This window comes from Aythya marila (assembly GCF_965140915.1).
Source record: "Aythya marila genome assembly, chromosome: 2".
In the NCBI taxonomy this organism is placed as follows: domain Eukaryota; kingdom Metazoa; phylum Chordata; class Aves; order Anseriformes; family Anatidae; genus Aythya; species Aythya marila.
In genome coordinates, this window is record NC_139043.1 from 138,683,452 (window position 1) to 138,701,845 (window position 18,394).

Genomic DNA, 18,394 nt, shown 5'->3' on the forward strand with positions numbered 1-18,394 from the left:
TATACAACAAGCTTATTGTGAGCTTTGCGCAGTTTTTAATCAGTCACTTCAAAACACCTTTAACATTATTATGTGAAATTTGGATCACTGCTTTTCCTGTTGTTTCCTGCAGAAGTGGCACAAGATCAGAACACGTCAGATCCAGAAAACAGATTTCACATGACTATTGCCTTTTTAGAGCATTTTAAGCTTTATTAGCAAAATGCTTTCAACTTTGAATTAAGTGATGGAGCTTGTTGGCATTACAAAAGTTTTCAAAACCACTGTTTTCATTTCCAAGAAGAAAAATCTTAATACCAAAAACATTTCTGTTTCCAACTACAACACTATCTGGCATAAATGGATATCATAACCATAATTCCCTGCTCTTAGTGAGTGTGAAAGGTTCTCTCTTCCTCTCTTCCACAGTAAGAAGAGAGGAATGCAGTGGAAGGGTCAGTTTTATACTCAGCAGAACACAATGTATGTGTTTTTAGGCAAGTTGCTCAAGACTACATCCGAAAAAGGCAGTAGGCAACACTTACAGTGCATAACAACAGGATCCAGTCTCCTCTTACATGTATAATGCAGGTGGAGGGCTGCATGTCCTAGGAGGCAATCCAAAATAAGTGGAGAGCTGTCTAAATCTAGCTAACAGAGAGGTCTGAATTATCGCTGAGAACAGTAACTGGACCAAGCGCTTGTGAGGCACAATTTCCTACGTCCTGCTGAGACAGAAAGCTTTGGGCAGGTGCAGAAGCACAAAGCTCAATGTCCAGGGAAGTGAGTCAGAACCCCTCCCAAACACTTCAAACACACATTTCTCAAATTTCAGTACATTCAGCATCAGGTGGCAGCTGACAAGGCTTTTAAAAGGACCAAAATTTTTGATTTGTATGCTTAAAGGTTTTGTCTGTCTCCCACGTTATGCATTACAGCTAGCTCAGCAATCCTGAAGCACTGCCCTCTACAAGCTAATTTCTCAGTTTACCTCAGTTATGTCTGCATTACGCTGTAATGTGCAGAGCAGGTGTGTGCTAAATCCTTTATGGACCTGGCACTAAACCTTTCTGTATTCAATTCCTCTATCTGTAAAACAGGAGCAAGATTTATCTACCCTACAGGAATATTATGGGAATAAATACATATATGTTTTCTGACATCTTCACAGACACAGGCATTGTAGAACTAGTTGGAAGGACAGCACTGCTGTACAAGGACTAAACGGTGGTCCTTCCAATTCAGTGATTTATAAGAAAATTAAGAAACACCTCTGAGGGAAGAAAAATAATCAGGTATATGCAGTCTTTCTAGACATCATTTGAATTCCAGTTTAGATCTTTCAGCTGTCAAAGGCATTACACATAATTACGCTGTAGCTGGTATTAAGAATTAGTAGTTTATCGTAGCTCAAAGTAAGCAACATAATAAATACAGAAACACTTTTAACATTTTTTTTTTCTTTTTTTTTTAAAATTATTTTTCAGATAGTAGGGCACATTTACTGATGGAGCTAGAGGATTGATTTGATCATGGAGTCTGATGCCTTTCCTAGAAGAGCTCTTGTCAGAGCTGAAAGTGAACAAGAAACAAGTAAGTTTCTAGTGATACTTTCTGAAACAAACAAACAAACAAACAAACAAATAAATCCTTTTGACATATCTAAGGTTAAAACATTTTTGAACACCCTTTTACTTTATATTGCTCTGGAAGTGGAGTTCCAATTATTTCTTATGCTGTGCTGAAATCAAGAGCTTACTTTACTGCAAAACCCTCCATCCACATAGTCAGTGGCCTGCACAAGTTACAGAGCCGAAGGATAAAGAGGAGAGAGAGGTGGCCTAATGCAGTATAACACAGCCTGTGGGTCACCAGCAGAGCTCTGCCTGCAACCTATCTCAGGGCTTCTCTGACTCAGCACCTGAGATTTGTCATCTTGGTGGTTTTTAAAACAGCAAGTGGTTTGAGGAATGAACAGAAATCCACCATTCATTGTCTTCTCCAAAACCAGCCCAGGGAGCATTAAACAAACTAGTAGCTAATAAGCTTAAAGCAAACAAAAGCGGGTGCCTCCTCCTGAGGCGTGTGTTTAAATTGTAAAGCTTTGTGACACCTGAACTGGTTGTTGAAAGCATCTACAGATTAAAAAATAAGGCAAATTTATTTACAGAAAGTAATGGCATCTGATTCAGGATGTCCCAGGCTAACATTTGCTGAGACCAGGGAAGCACTGCTTTACATTTGCCCTGTCCTGTATTTTTCCATAGCATCAGCCTTGGACATTGCAGGAAACAAGACACCGGGCGGAGTGGGCCTTCAATCTAGCTCAGTATGGCTTTGTATTTGAGCTTGTGGGACATTAGGATTGGTAACATCTAGGGCTGACCCATGGATTTTGGTGCCTTGATGAGGAGGCCTCGGTGAGCTGCTCACTGCATTCGCCTGGCGGGCCTGCATGGAAGCCGTGTTAACAGTGGTCAGGGCGAGCAGAGCTGTTCGCTGTGTTTCTGTGAAATACAGCAGCTCTGCTAGACACAGGGGGACACACGGCCCTGGGGGTACACGCGGCCAAATGGCGGAGGGGAAGAAAAAAAAACAACACCAAAACCACAAGAGGCCAAGCGCCAGCTTTTTATTAACTCTCAGCCGAGAATGGCTCTTCGGGGGATCGCCCTACAACCTCCTCCCGACCCTTGGTGCTAGGCTCGGGCAGGCAGCAACCCCTCAGCGCCGTCCCTCAGGCGGGGTCCCGCCGGCGGCCGCCCCTTCGCCCCGCCCGGCCTCGCCCCGCCGCCGCCATCGCCGCCAATGAGGGCCGGGGCCGTCACGGCGCCGCGTCACGGGGCGGCCGCCAAGATGGCGAAGGTCTCGGAGATGTACGACGTGACCTGGGAAGGTACCGCCGCGGACCGGGGCGGGCGGCTCGGGAGGCCGGGGCGGCTCTGGCAGGGGGCCTTGCGGCCGGAGGAGGATCCCGGCAGAACCCGGGGGGGAGCCGCGAGGGGCCGGGTTGTCGCCGCGGGACGTGCTGGCCCCGGTGGCCGGGGACGCCTGAGGGGGTCGCGGGTCCCCCCTGTGCTTGAAGGACCCCCCGCTCCCCTGGGGGCATCGCTGCTGCTCCCCCCTTGTGCTCCTGTGAGAAAATAAACAGCAACTGAACCGGGTCAGCAGTTCGTGTCAGCTCGCTTTTTTTTTTTTTTTTTTTTTTTTTTTTTTTTTTTTGAGCTCTAACCAAGTTTAATTACTCGCTCAGGTCTGTGTTTAAGCTCTGCTGGCCCAGGGCGCTGCAGAGCCCAGCAGGATACCGGCCGGGCTGTTGGTGGTGCCAGCAGAGGCACAGGTCGCTGGATCCAGGCCCTGCTGGCTGCTGCCACCATCTCGTCCCAAGATATGTTCCTCACCACTCATGTTATTCAGAAATTATATAAACACCAGCTGAACTTTATGTCCCTACCACATTTTAAGCTATGCTTCATGGCCATTATCAGTTTGGTAAGAGCAGTTCAGGAAAAATTAGCTTTCTTACTGGTAGTCAAGCTACACATGGGCTTTTGGCGGTGCTTTGTCCAAAGCCCCTCCACAAGGAGCTGCAGCTCTGAACCACTGCAGCATCAGCTCAGGTTGTTCTTGCAAGGTTCCTGGTGGATGTGGCCACTGTTGGCCAGAAACTGTTTTGTTTTGTTTTGTTTTGTTTTTCATTTGCTCTGCCCTTGTATGTGCATGTGGAAAGCCCGGGGTTCAGTTTGAAAGAAAAGGCTTCTCTGTTTCTTCCACTGCCCCAAACACGTTGGGATAAAGTATGTCAATACTTGATCAATTTGCGGTTGTACCTATGGTCGACCCTTTTTCTTTTAGTCAAAGCCTCAAAAGTGATAAATTAGTTTAGGTCAAGGTTTAGGATAAAAAAGCAAGTATCTTCCAATCTAAGAAAACCACTATTGGCTTGAATGCCTGAAAATTATCTCATATTTTGCTAGATCTTGAAGACGAACATCAAGGTTTTGAAAAGCCTGCTTTACAGATTTTGATATCCATTTGATCACAATGATTTTTTATAGCAGTAGTTAACTATGGTTTACCTTAAATTGTGAGTGGCTCATCTCATAAGCAGCACATGTTCAAATGCAAGTCCATATAGCACTGGAGCCCAAGAGTCTCCCAGCAGGAACAAGTTAATCAGTTTTGTCCATAAAGGAATAACCTTTAGCTAAATAGTCCAATGAGTCGCAAATATTCTATGGTAGAGAAGATAACGTGTTGTTAGGGAGAAGCAGTGTGGTCTTTTGTTGTTGTTGTTGATGTTTGTTTATTGTTTATGAAAAAATAATTAAGCAGTTGGGGGAAAAAGTTAACAACGATGCTCAGCATAGATTGTTGGTTGGTTTGGTTTTGTAGAATGGGGAAAGAGGAGGAACACTGCATGGGATATATTTTAGCAGATGTCGGTAGCCAGCACCTTTTTCTAAAAGGCTACAAAGCAAAACAGAACGGAATTTGAAATGTTTAGTTTTCAGGTCAAATTGCATTAATCTCAGAAAATATTTTGTCTGGTATAGAAAAGAAATGCTTAAGGATGAAAAAGAGGGCTTCCTTTCCACTGTGCATGGTGGTTTGTTTGTAGCTAACTTTCTCTTTGATGCTCACTTGCATTACCTTGATGTCCTTAGGCTAGTTAGCACTTTGGAAAAAGATGGCTTGCCAATGCTTTTATGTGTCTTGTGAGAAGGTAATAACAGTTGTGAAGCTCAACCGAAATAGAGACTCGTGGGGAGGCCGCTGCATGGGAAGGAAAGTTGTGTGGAGTATTACTAGCTTTATTGTTAGGCTTTCCCAAAAGTTGCTCTGAAAACAGCTCGTGAAAATAACTTTTTCCGTTTTTCCTTTGCCTGAATATAAACTGTTTCAAATATAAAATCAGATGTTTATATTTTTTCCCCTCATTTCTGAAGTGTCAGTGATTGGGAAGAGAAGTAGGATGTTTTGCGGACCAGTAATGTGCAGTGGCTGTACACATGTTCTCTGTAATTAGCCTTGCCTTGTTTTGGCTGAGAGTATTGCAGAGGCAACGTGGCTTTAATGTAAAGGTCACAGAATGGCCGAGGTAGTCAGGGACCTCTGAAGATCATCTAGTCCAACTCCCCTGCCGAGACGGATCACCTAGAGCACATTGCGCAGGATGGCCTCCAGGCGGGTTTTGGATATCTCCAGAGAAGGAGACTCCAAGTCTCCTTCCAAGTATCACAAGACTGCAAATCGGGGGTGTAGGATGCTCAAGCCATTTGAGCATCTTGACCTTGAAGACCCGTGTTGGTACAGGGGTCTACATCTGTTTCAGAAGCACATGTTTGAAAAATTGTGGTGTTTTTTTTTCTCTTTCTTACTTGATCTTGCATCTCTTAACAAGCGAATAAATTCTTGCAACAGGCAGCACAAAGACTCTTCTCAGAGAAGAAGGCTTTTCTCTCTACTCCCTGTGTTTTTCAATGGATCCCCAGTACAAAGAGGCTTTTAATTCATGGGATGATCCAGTAGCATTGTGACCTAGTCCCTAAGAAAGAACCTGAACAGAACGGTTGATTTTGCAACCAGGTTTATGGTTGATATTTATCTGAAAAGTGTCCTTCATGTCTTAGTCCTTTCTAAACAGGGTGGTTTTTAATTACATGTTGCTCAAAGATGAAACAGGGATTAGGGGGTTAGGGAAGAAGAATGAATGTGAGGTAGATACTGAGGACTTGAAACGTATGGTCCAACTAAAGAATCAAAGTAAGAATCCTTATAGAAGGAGTACTTAGTATCTGCTTGCTCTGGCCAAATTAACTGACACCTTAACAGAAAGAAAAATAAAATATGGGTTATTTCCTTTGGCCTCCTGTGGACTGCATGCACGTTTTTAGGGAACATCAGATTTCATGGCATGTGTGCGTGTTCCTTCGAACTTAAAATGTTTTGGGACGTATAGGCAGAGAACCTAAACCAGGTTCATTAGTTGCTCAAGACCAACCTGCATACACAACTGAGGAGTAATTGTAATTAAAACTAGACATTTCTTAATCCCAGGGTGCTATTGTCCAACCTTGTGTTACATAACCTTTGTACACTCGCCTCTAAGACTTCAGTTATTAGAGGCTGACTCTTTTGATAGCTTTCATAGTAAAAAAATTGACAACACTGTAAAAAGCCCTGGTAAGTTTTATTACAGTTTTTAGCATTTTCTTCTACCTTTTGTTTAGAATTCAGTGCTTCTGAAACTAATAAGCCTTTTGATGGATTCACATGACTGAGAACATCGAGTTTTACTTTGTTTTTTTCAGTCGTCGTCTGACACGCTGTGCTCTGTCTTTTTCCACTGCGGTAAATTTCAGTAACTGGTTGATGAATGGTAGATGTACGTTCTATTAGTACATAATTTAGAAACTGTTCCATTTGGAATTGGACTGCAAAGGAGGCATTGATAATTTCCCAGTACATTCAGATGACTGATTTGCTTTTATGCGTGTGGCTTGTAAAGTTTTGTGACTGTTCATGTTCTCTCACATTCTTGCTGTCTAACTTTGAATTTCCAGGGACCATCATGTGTCTAGAGCCATTTAACTTTGCTCATGCGTATGAAACGTAACCCTGTGGTGGTTTTGGTCAAGTTTCAAAACGCAAAATGTAGCACAATAACAGTGTTATGAGTGATCCGAGATGACTTCAGGTGGAGGGAAGAAAAGTCAGTGCTGAATTTTTAGCTGTCAGTTACATTAACTGTGTGTTTTGAAGTGCAAGAAAAGCTGACAGTGTTTAGATCTGTCATTGTGTTTGTTTTTCCAGCTGTTGTAAAGTTAAATAAAATACTGGCAGTGGTTTTCATGGCACCTTCCTAGGAGTAAAACCACTACTTAATAGTAAAACTGTTTTCCTTGAGTACAACCAAAATGTGTTCTTTTGTATGGGACACGTGCATGTATAGTATAGTATAGAAGTGTAAGTATGTGCACAAAGTCATTCTTAGCAATTTTCTAATCCAAAGGATGCATAAAACCTAGGCTGGGTGATGCTGGGTGCATGACCTTGAGTATGCCCGCAGACTCAGAGATACAGTTCCTAGTTAATGTACTCTTGGAACTGGAAGCAAACAAAAATCCTAAAGCTAAAGGAAACTGCCTTTATCTTATCTAGATGAGCAATGAGAGTTTTCACCTCTGAGCACTTCCCTGACATAGAAACACTTCGTTTCCACGTCTGTCTGTCTTGCAGCTCCCATTGGTATGAGTGTGCAGATTCTTTGGAACAGAATTTTATAACATTTTTCCTACACTGATAAAAATGAGCAGTGAGTGAGTTCTCATTGTTTTTCTAATACTTTCTTTCTTCAAGTGAAAGTGTATTCATATGGAGTAGAAATGCAATTTTGGTTATGGTGTGTAAATGTAAGTGTAATACTACTTGGAAGAAAACTCCTGAAGCTTGTGTTTCCTAACACTGGGTAACGTCCATGAAATTGTATTACTTATTGGGTAACCATGTGTCAGTTTTGAGTGTGTGCTGTTTTGTTGTTTGTTATTTTTTTTTTTTAACTGCATATTAACTAAATAGCCTGCAAACTCAGAAGTTGAATTGATTACTTATATTACAGCATAAGCAAGGTTCGAGGTACAATTCCAGAGGTCTACCTCTTCTCTAGTAGTTTTCTTCTATTGATGGAAGTCACCTTTTCAGATCTGTTGCTTTCTAAATCATTCTTCGTGTGCATAATTTAAAGAAATAAATTTCAAATCCCATTACTAACTGGAAATCGCAATATTTTAGTCTGATTTCTTTTCCTCTTTACCCTCAGATATGCGTGATAAAATGAGGAAATGGAGGGAAGAAAACTACCGAAACAGTGAACAGATAGTGGATGTTGGAGAAGAGTTAATTAATGAATATGCCTCTAAGCTTGGAGATGACAGTAAGGAAACATTTTTTACGGCATTCATTGCTTTTAGATTTTATGCATTTGTCTGCTTTCGTTTTTCTTTTTTCAGACTCTGTGTTATACCTCTATGTTGCCTTTGTGTATCTGCTGGTGTTGCTAGAATATATATTAACTTTTTATTATATCAGGCTGCCAAAATTCCCAGATTTTGTTTCCCAAATATGGGGTGCAGTGAAAACAGATGGAAAAATTACCTGCTAGAACACTTAGTTTGCTATACTATGAGTTAGATGATTATATGAAGTTGTTAGTCTTTTATGTAGCTGTCATTTGACTGATTTTCTGTTCTTCAACAGCACAGCAAACATCTAAAAGGATAATTTTATAATAGAGAAAGCTGTTCCTTAATCAAATCATACATGCTGCAGAAATTAATATTAAGGCCATTTTTATTATATCATTACATTTGTGATATTACAGATGAAGATTAGCTCTACATCTCCACTATCCATGCAATTATTATTTTTACATTATTTTAACTGCCTTATACTAACTTCATAGACAGGAGGAGACAGAAACTTGGCATGTGATGTTTCGTACTGCAAAAGAATTGTTTGGAAACATGTCACAACTGTATAATAGCACTCTGTACTGTAAGCATAATAGAAAACAAAGTATAACAAAGTGTCACACAGGCAGGTTTTTATTTTAATGCTCATTCTTTTTTCTGTATTTTCCAGTCTTTATAGTTCAGATAACTTTATATAGACTTCATTTCAATACATTTTTATTTTAGTTCTTGAATTTTTCTTAATTGCTGTTGTGTAGAACCTAGTGGATTTTTGCAGCCACAATAATGCAATGTATTTACTAATATAAGCTATAATATACTAATAACTTTGTTGAGCTTTAGTAAGTTAACTTTAATTTTGAATAGCTAACTGCATCCAGTGTTCCAGAATTCACATAGTTACTTCAGGAAAACATTTTGCTTCATTAATTTATCAGGTGAGGCATTTTTTGGTGCTGGCTTTGTGGTCTACAGGTAGACTTTGTGGTTCTACAAGTAGACCTTGATGTCAGTACTTTGCTCTGGTTCTGCCTTGCAGAACCTCTGGGCAGTAATTCTGTAGTGAAGCTCGCTCACTTCTCAGAAACTTAGTCACCAATGTTATACTTTTTCAGGTATAAACGTGTGGATAATCTACCCAAAGAATCAATCATGTATTCATGTGTTACATGTATCATGTAAAAGACTTCATAGCAGTGAAGCATGAAGTGTTTGGAGATTCAGTACCTGAAGACAATGTTCTGTGCTTGTCTTACACTGTAACTGATGAATGCACTTGCTGGTAGGCTGCAGGATGGGCTTAATACAGTGACCTGCAAAAGAATTGTTATCATGTCCCTCTGCTATAGAAAAAAAAAAAAAAAAACACTTTGATTTTACTTTCTCATTACAATGTTGTTAATAATCTGTGAGAATTGTAGTTTATTGAGCCATTATTGAAGATCTTGGTATTCCTCTAGGATCGTGGCATTCCTCTCAGATCTTAACAGTGTCCTTCTGAAACACTGTCCTAAGTAACACAAGCAAAGTCAGTACTTGTCATTCCTTTCTTGTCAGTGTCAAATACGACCTTTTCATGATGTATGTATCTTATTACTTCATAAACCTGACATTCAGAATTTGTTAGATTAAGTAGCTTCATTTTCTAAGTTCCTTAGCAAATGGATAAAAGTATTTAAAATTTATGTATGTAATTGGGTTCCCTTTTTTTAAAAGTACTGTCAGAATGGCAACTTTGTGCAGTTTAAAAAACAAAACAGCAGCAGCAATGAGACCTATAGCTCACATAGAATTCTTTATTGGATAGCTATGAAAGGTGAATGAGTTGTATACAATGGATGTCTTGTTGCTTAATGTATTTTCAAAAAAAAAAAACAAAACTGGATATTACAATGTTTAATTCCAGAATGCGTACAGAAGGCAAAATAGTGAATGCAGTGGGATACATTTATTTGGATATCCATGTAACTTGGGTCCCCAGGCAGAAGGCATCCAATATAATTGGAAAAAAAAAATGAGGATTTTATCATTACTGAAGTTTTAAAAATAAAAATAGCTAACTGAATTTTGAGCCTAAAGGGTGAGGGTATAATATCCACTTCATAATTTTCATGAAAACTAGGGATTCATTTGGACACTCAGTAGACCAAATTTATAGAATTAGATTTCAAAGTAGAAGAGTAAGACCCTTGGCTTTGTGTTATTTTTTACTAAGCTTAAGTTAGAAAGTTTTAATACAAGTTAGAAAAACTCATACCTACCCCTGAAATGGTTATTTCAGGCTCTTGCTGCAAATGTTCTTTTGTGAAATATCTGACATTGACATGTATTAGGGATAGAGCATCAAAGTAGAGGTTTGTTCTAATGAGGAGAGCTGTTCATAAGCTATAAAATTGATTTTTTTTTTTAACTTACATACAGCATTTAAATTGTGTGTTATGTTATCTGTATTTTGTATGTAAAAAACGTATTTTTACATTCATGAAAAGATTATGTATGTTATATGGTAAAAAGAGAATATATGCCCTACAGATGGTTCCAATGGGGAAGAAGGGTTACAGACAACATAATGCAGTCAGTACTTGCAGCATTACATGTTTCCTTCTGCCATAGCATGACTTTCTGTCACTTGTGTAGCTGTATTGTTAAGTTCTGTACATTCAAGAACTCGGTAGGCCTAAAACAGAACTATTATAATCTGTCATTGATTTAGAGACATTGTTTAGCTCCAGGAAGAAGACAGTATTTATAGGACTTCTGGCAGTGAAACAGTTAAGGAAAATTTGTTTTCATTCTAGCCCAAATGGCTGTTCTCCAGGTCTGATCAGAGAGCATGTCCTAATGGGGATCTGTTTAAAAGATTGCAGCTATAATGTTAGGAATAGCAGAGGATTAGAGCTTTTTGACTTTCAAGATGTCAAAAGGTACTTTATGTTACTGAAAGCAATAAAACTGCTTTAATGCGTTTTTAATTAATTCCAGCAGTTTCTTTAAATGTCCCTGTTTCAGTAGTGATCCACAGGAGTAGTAGGGGAAAGATAAACAGACAGAATTCATTAACCTTGTTTACACTGTAGGTGTTTCCCATAATCTTAAAAAACAAAAACAAACAACAAAACACAACAACAATTATCTAAATTTCATGTCTCTTTTATGTCCAGTTTGGATAATATATGAACAGGTGATGATTGCTGCCCTGGACTGCAGTCGAGATGATTTGGCAATGGTAAGTTTTCATGTTGACTTTTCTCTCAAACCTTCGGTTTTCTTCCTGGGTATTTCTTCCAGATAGCTCTTTGGACAGTTATAGGATATTCTGAAGTTCATAGCTTAGACTTATAGAATATCGAGAAAAAGACTGCTGGGAAGAAACCATCTCCACCCACCTTCTCTCATGTGTGACTTTTGTTTAGACAGATCGTGTCTCTTCCAATAGCCCTGAAAATATTTACAGCTACTCTGGTATGGGCTAAATGTCAAGAATAATACTGAAGTTGCCATATTGCACAGAGTGTGTTTGTTTATTAAAAACCTCTCCGATTATATTGTTTCTTGAATGTTTTGAGGTAAAATGCCCTGCCACATACATCATATTACATGTTGTGCTGGCTATTCTTGCTGACAAAGTCACTGCCCTATTGGAGCAATCCCAGCAGATGGCCACCAAGATGAATAAGGAGCTGGACTTCATAATGTATACAGAAAGGCTGAGAGATATGTGTTCAAGTCCTTAGAAAGTGAAGAGGAGATCTTATTGTGATCTTCAAATCTCTGCATATATAATATGTAGTGGGAAGTTACAAAGAAAGTAGAGACAGACTTGTAGAGGTGTATCAGCAGACAGCTGTGATAGACATATGCAGCAACAGAGGAAATTCCAATTTCTAGCATCAGGAAAAAGCTTGTAACAATGAGGATGGTGAACACTTCAGGACACATGGCACAGAGAAGCAGTATTTTTTCCTTCTTTGGAGGTACTCGGAAACATTGTGATGTGGCCTGAACCACCTTCTGGCTGTTATGACTGGGGATTTAGCACAGGTGACCTCCAAAGGCCCTTTCTAATTCAAATTATTCAGTGGTTTTAATATAAATATTGGTAATGGGTATTTGGTTTTAGTAATTTTGTATGTAAATTTATTTGAATTATACAAGTAGCAATTCAGATAAAATGAGCTTGTTTAAAAATCTTAACTAATGAAATTTGATGCCATCACCACTAAAAAAAAACAAATACCATGACTTTAGCGGCTCCTCTAAAGGCAGGAACTGAAAAAGGAAAAAAAACTGCTTTGCAGTCAAATTTTAATAACATTTTCATACGTCCTTCACAAATGACTGAGAAAAAATCATGGGCTTGTCTTGTGCCTTGAAAGCCAACAACCTTGAGCTCATTCAAAGTAAAAAGAAAGATCCTTTCAAAAGTTCAGGTCCTTCATGGGAATTACTCTTCCAGTGCCTTATTCTCCCTCAGACAGCAAGACACCACATAAAGTCTTTGAGCTTCATGTGGTGTCATTTGGGTGAAATTTAATGGCCTGTGATATACAAGGGGTCAGACTAGAGGATGTAACTGGGAGAAGGGCAATTTGAAAGTAGGCAGAACTAGACAAGTTTATCTCATCTTTCATATGTGTATGGTAAAATGGAGTACACTGGAAAACACAGCACAACTCATTGAACTTGTTGTGAACCCACTGAACTTCCCTTTCTTTTGTGTCCCAAAAGAAAACATTTGTAGTATATAACTGTCTGTTTAAACAAAAACAAACAGACTTACTGTTTAAATAAATGTATTTCTGTGTTCTGATTTATATCTAAAACAGTTTTGGTCTTTATTTCCAGGGTCTTTTTAGGAAGACTTTCATGAAATTGTTGAGGCAGACAGTGTTGAAAGATCGGTTTTGAAACACTGTTTGTTTTTACTCACCCTGGAAGGGATTTTGAATTTCAGTTTCTATGCCCTCTAAGGTATATTGCTCAAGATCATGGAGTGCAGCATTTTATATGCAGCTCAGAAAGGAGGTTAAAAGCTTAGAGGGAAACTGAGATACTTTTTTTCTTTGATTGATTTATAATAAGTAGTTAATTCAATCAAGTCAACCTCGTATGTGGCTTTCTGCTACAGCTGTAGCCCCACCGTAGACAAGCAGCTTTGGAACTTCTGTTTTTTAGAAAAGCTTTGGACAGCTGTGATGCATTTTGCTTAGGGGAATGGGTCTCATCTGCTCCAAATGAGGAGGCTGAGATGGATTGCACAAAATCACTTATCTGGCTTTTGTTTTGTTTTGTTTTCTTTTTATTATTGTTGTCTTCTTTGTCATGCGTGTGATGACAATGTATAATGCATGCAGCTACTGCAATTACCTGCTTCTTTTTCAAGCATGTGCTTTAGGGAAAATTACTTACTGCTGGCAGACACCTGCACTAGCCATGTTTTACATGCTGAAGTTCAGGTTTATATTTCTTTACTTTTGAAATTTATTCAGATAGAGGGCTTTTTTGTTTTGCTTTCAAAAGTATTGCAGCAAGTTCTTTGAGATTGTCTCACAGCTTTTCATGTCATATTATTGCTTTTGATGTCTTTTTTAATCTACACGAGTTTATTTTGGCCTTGTGGCTGCTGTATTTAGTTGAAATAAATACAGCTGAAATAAATACAGTTGTCAGTTCTAATATGAACAGTTCTAGTTTCACAGTACTCCTGTGCTCCACTGCTACTTTATCAGCATTTCTTACGCTGTTGATGTCTTTCTTCTAGATGCTAGTTTATCTGCTGATTGTGGGGCACAATCTGCTAATTTTTACCAATTTGCTTGACTGTCTGTATTTTTTCCTTTAACCAGTGGATGTGATGATGGAACAGATTATGTGGATAGGCCTTAGCCAGAACCTTAGGTCTCAGGAACAGGTTGATAAGCTCAGTTGCATAAATTAAATGCTTTGAAAAGAAGGTTTGTGTGTAAGCTTTTTATGTAATTCAAACCACTGGACTTTTGAAGAGCTTGGGGTCTATTCTGTCTTTTACCAAAGAGTAATGAGTCACCTACAAACCTTGCACTGCTATCTAGCCACATTTCTAATATGGTTATAGTCAGTTTGCTCTGGGGAAGTTGTGACTCAGTCCCTCTACCAAACATCCTTTTATCCTTTTTTTTTTTTTTTTTTTTTCTCCCCTAATCAAGAAGAGTCTGCTTGTGATTAATTTTATCTAGCCCAGGTGTCTCATTGATTTCAGGAGTTAGAAGTTATGCCTCCTCTGCCAGTGGGCTCAGTCCAACCCAGTGACAAACATTTTCTTTGGATTTCAAAGTTTTATTTAAAAAATAAACACAGAGCATAGTATTAGCATAGTTTGTTCCATTATGAGGTATTCTTTTATTAAAGAATTATCACATGAGCTCTTACCATTTATCTTTTTTCTTTTTCTTTTTTAATTTCTTGTGGTATTATGAAGCAACTAAGTAGACTGCAGTGTTTAATAGTATCAGAACAGTTTTAGTAGATGAGTTTAATTTTCTGGGCAAATAACTATTTCCATGGAGTCTTGATGATTTAACAAACTATATGGAAAATATTTTTTAGAATTAGCCTTCTTACAGACAAAGTTTCGGTTACTGAACTTCTCTTTATCAATAATTTTTTTAACGTATTTCAAAAATTAGTATTTGCTTTTAATCATTGCAGGCAGTCAAGGACTTTTTTCCTTTCCTGCTTCAGTATAGATAACTATGTTCACAATAGTATTTTTGATTTTCTTTGTACAGTTTTGTCTTCAGGAACTAAGGAGGCAGTTTCCTGGGAGCCACAGAGTTAAGCGATTAACTGGAATGAGATTTGAAGCTATGGAAAGGTAAAACCTAGATTAAAAAAATATAATTTCTGTATGGAAAGGTGCATGCTATTTCTTAAAAAGGAATTCAGGCATCGTAAGCACATGGCAAAGCAATACTGACCATTTTCTTTAAAGAAAATAATCGTGTGCATGATCATATTATGTTTAGACATTTTTATTGCATTTTTGCCTGTACTATACGATGTTACATTTTTGCAATCTTTCATCAGATTTCATAGATTAAAAAGATCTATTACTTGACAGTTTAAGCTATTATACACTTAAACACTAGGCATTTTTTTGGCAAGGCCTGTGAGGTATACATTTCATCTTACAGGTTTGGAGCAGCATGTGAAAATGAGTGACAGCTCTTTATTTATTTATTTTTGCTTTGTTGTACTCACAATTACTGCAAAATAGAGGTTTTGTTGTTTATTTGTTTTGAGTGTGAAAAAATCCAGTGGAATTTAATAAGAATTAAATCTATAGACTTAATTAGAATTAGAAGCAATTCAAAAAACCTCCACCAAACCTGGAATAGAATGGCAGAAACCTAAAGTTAGAGTGACCTTTTTGAAATATCCTATAGAATGGTTATAACATGCAAAATTTAATAGGAATTACTAAAATAATGAACAGCTGAGAAGTTAGTTTTCCGAGATGAATGACCTCAAGGCTTGAGGTTGACCGCTTTTGTCTGCCTTTCGCCTTTGATTATTTCCTTAATACCAACATGTTGTTCTCAGGCACTTGTTTTGGGTTTTGCAGAGTGCTGCTAAAAGTATGCGCAGGAGTTTTAGCTTCCTGTGCCTTTGAACTCCAGCAAATCTATTCCATGCCACATTCTGCATACGGAATTAATGAGATTTTGAGCTTTTGGCCCATCTTGGTAAGAGAGAATTAGAATTTAAAAGTAAACTCCTAAATGCTTTATTATAGTTTATTTATTTAGCAGATGTTCCTTGCAAAATGAACTTTGAAAATGCAATTTGATATGAACCAGTAGTGAAGGTCCATTGCTTGGAACAAAAAGAGAGGATAACTGGGCTCCACTGCCATAGGAACAGTCATAGTGCAACTAAATGTTCCACATTTCATACTCTACATAACTTCCTGAAGAATGTCCATTAAAACTTAGTTTTCTTTCTGCCTACAAGGGGGGATGGCTGGACCAGATGATCTTGGAGGTCTTTACAAACTTATGTTTGAAACAATCTGTATCTATGAATACAGTGAGAGATTGGCAGCACATTTCTCCCCATTCCCAAAACCTCTCCAAAAGTGCAAAAATCATAATTCTGTTCAGGCTTATGTGACTATGTTGAAGATGTTACTGTGTGGGAGTACGTCTTTGTAAGAGATGGTAACTACAAAACATCGACTGTTGTTTCAGCTGTGAAGTGGGATTGAGCTGCAGTTTTCCAAAAATGCCTGTAAAAATTCTTGACAGAATGTTGCTGTCAGTTTAGATCATTGAGACTGGACTATCAAGGCAAAGTATTAACAGAAGTCAAGGTTTCATCTCCATGGGTTTTCTCTAGAACTCAGAGGAGAAAGAGGGGCTTTAGCTCTAGGTTTTCTTGTACAGGTACCCATTTTTAGGTATTCTGAGCTGTGCCTGGGACTGGAAGGGAAGCCTAGGGAGGCCTAAACAGCAGTGACCTTGCACTCTATAGGAGGAGTGCACTTAATTCTCAGTGACTCCAGGTGTTGTTAAGATCCTGCCTTCCTCAGCAGAAAGAAGAGAAAGTGAGAAGTGTCCTTGTAGGCGTTGATCAAGAGAATACCGTTCTGTATGGAGCTAGCTAAACAAGCAAATTAAAGCTTAGATTTTTAAAATCATAACAGAAAAGACTTGTATGAAGTTTTAAATTATAATAATGAGATGAAAAGTCATTATTTTGGATGGCCTTTGAAGTTTTGGGGTTTCTACTTCTTACGAAATGACAAGTAATAGTTGCAATGTGGTGATTGGACCTATTGGGTACAGAAGAAGAGAACAGACAAGAAAGTAAGACAGCTTTGGTGTAGAGCCTATAAGCTGTTGGTGAAACAGTATTCCATGAATGAATTGCCGTTTATTTTGTTTTTAACTCGGTGACATAAAATAATGCAGTTCATATTCAGCATTCACTTAAGAGAAATTCTGCACGATTATAGTTTGCATAAAGATAGGATAGTCAGAAAGTCAAAGAGTTCTGTTCTGTCTTAACAGAAATAAATGTGAATGATTTCTTTGAACAGGTATGATGATGCCATACAGTTATATGATCGAATTTTACAAGAAGATTCAACTAATACAGTAAGTTCAAAAGATTTTTCTGAATTGCAGTGGTTTGTTTGATAACATTTTGATGGTCTCGCTGTGGAGATTAGTTTGCCTGTATTACTGTATTTGTTTCCCTTAGTTTCCTAGTGTAATCACCTGGTATGTTATGTTTGTTAGAACAAATGAGATTCTCTTCAAGAACAGAAGGTATGATTTAATCTTTTCTTTAACACTGAATTTTGAAGACATAGGATTATAACTGTTAACCTTTCCAGAAAGCTTAATAGGTCTTATATTAGGCCTTTTAGCTTTTCCATTTTCCCTGAATATTTAGTATTTAAAGAACCAATATAGTCTACCATGTGTCCTCTGTCTTCCTAAAGCTTAATCTTACTTGAAGATTAAGTATGAATGCACTCAGGTAGTGCTTGAATACTAGAATTACTTTGATTTATTATTTGGAATGCCTCATTAGCTTTTGAAACAAAATGCCATAAAGCTGGCCAGGTATATAAAGCAAAATCTGAGACAGACTATATTTTTTTTAAGGATTTTTTCAGTATTGGTTGTGTAAGCCACCTTGAGTTATTACATGCCATAATGAAAGTCTAACTTGTAGCTGTGTATTTAAATGACTTATTTTTTTGTTTGTTTTTTTTGGTTTTCCCAGCAAGGATAAAATTAGAAATATGAAGAAAATACAGAGTTTCATAATTTTTATGTCACATGGTGCAATGTCAGTTAACAACTATTACTATTCATTGTCCATTTGAGGTATATGTTTGTCGGTGTTACATGGTTTTGAGGAACTGGACCTATGTTTGATAGACTTCTATGTAAATATAATAATTTATCTACTGTCGATGCTTTGTCAGTCTCATCTAAACCTTCACTGGTGCTTTTTGCACCTCAGCCTGTCTGCGCTTGGTTTATTTGATGTGGTCGTCCAGATGGGCATTGCTCCTTTGAAGAAATCATTAAGACATGGCAATTTGTGGGAATCTAGGCTAGAATGTGCTCTCACATGGAGCACTGATGCAGGGCAGAAAGCTGAAACAATCATTCTCCATGCTTGTAAGTGAAGGGAGGGAATAAGCTTTGGAAAAGATTGTATAATCATTTAAGTTGCTACTTCATGGAACTCGAATATAAGGCACTTAAAACACTGTGAGAACAAGGAGTGTTGTGGTCTTGCACCCAATACTCTAGTGTTGATACATAAAATACTTCCCTGACATATCTGAGTTCTCCTTTCAGATGACTTTTGAGGGAGGATTTTGGAACAAATGTTTTATCTGATGTTATATGCCTATAATTTCCAGGCTAGCTTATGGCAGG

The 18,394-nt window shown here is 38.1% G+C and overlaps 1 protein-coding gene across 1 annotated transcript in view; it reads left to right on the forward strand.

The window, feature by feature from the left end:
* The first annotated feature begins 2,795 nt into the window (after positions 1 to 2,795).
* Positions 2,796 to 18,394, forward strand: part of EMC2 (ER membrane protein complex subunit 2) — a 47,028-nt gene continuing 31,429 nt past the window's right edge. The window contains exons 1-5 of the mRNA XM_082753450.1: positions 2,796 to 2,875; positions 7,802 to 7,915; positions 11,114 to 11,178; positions 14,720 to 14,805; positions 17,032 to 17,089. Coding sequence (XP_082609576.1) covers positions 2,836 to 2,875; positions 7,802 to 7,915; positions 11,114 to 11,178; positions 14,720 to 14,805; positions 17,032 to 17,089 — 363 coding nt within the window. The 5' untranslated portion in view covers positions 2,796 to 2,835. The remainder of the gene's footprint in view (positions 2,876 to 7,801; positions 7,916 to 11,113; positions 11,179 to 14,719; positions 14,806 to 17,031; positions 17,090 to 18,394) is intronic.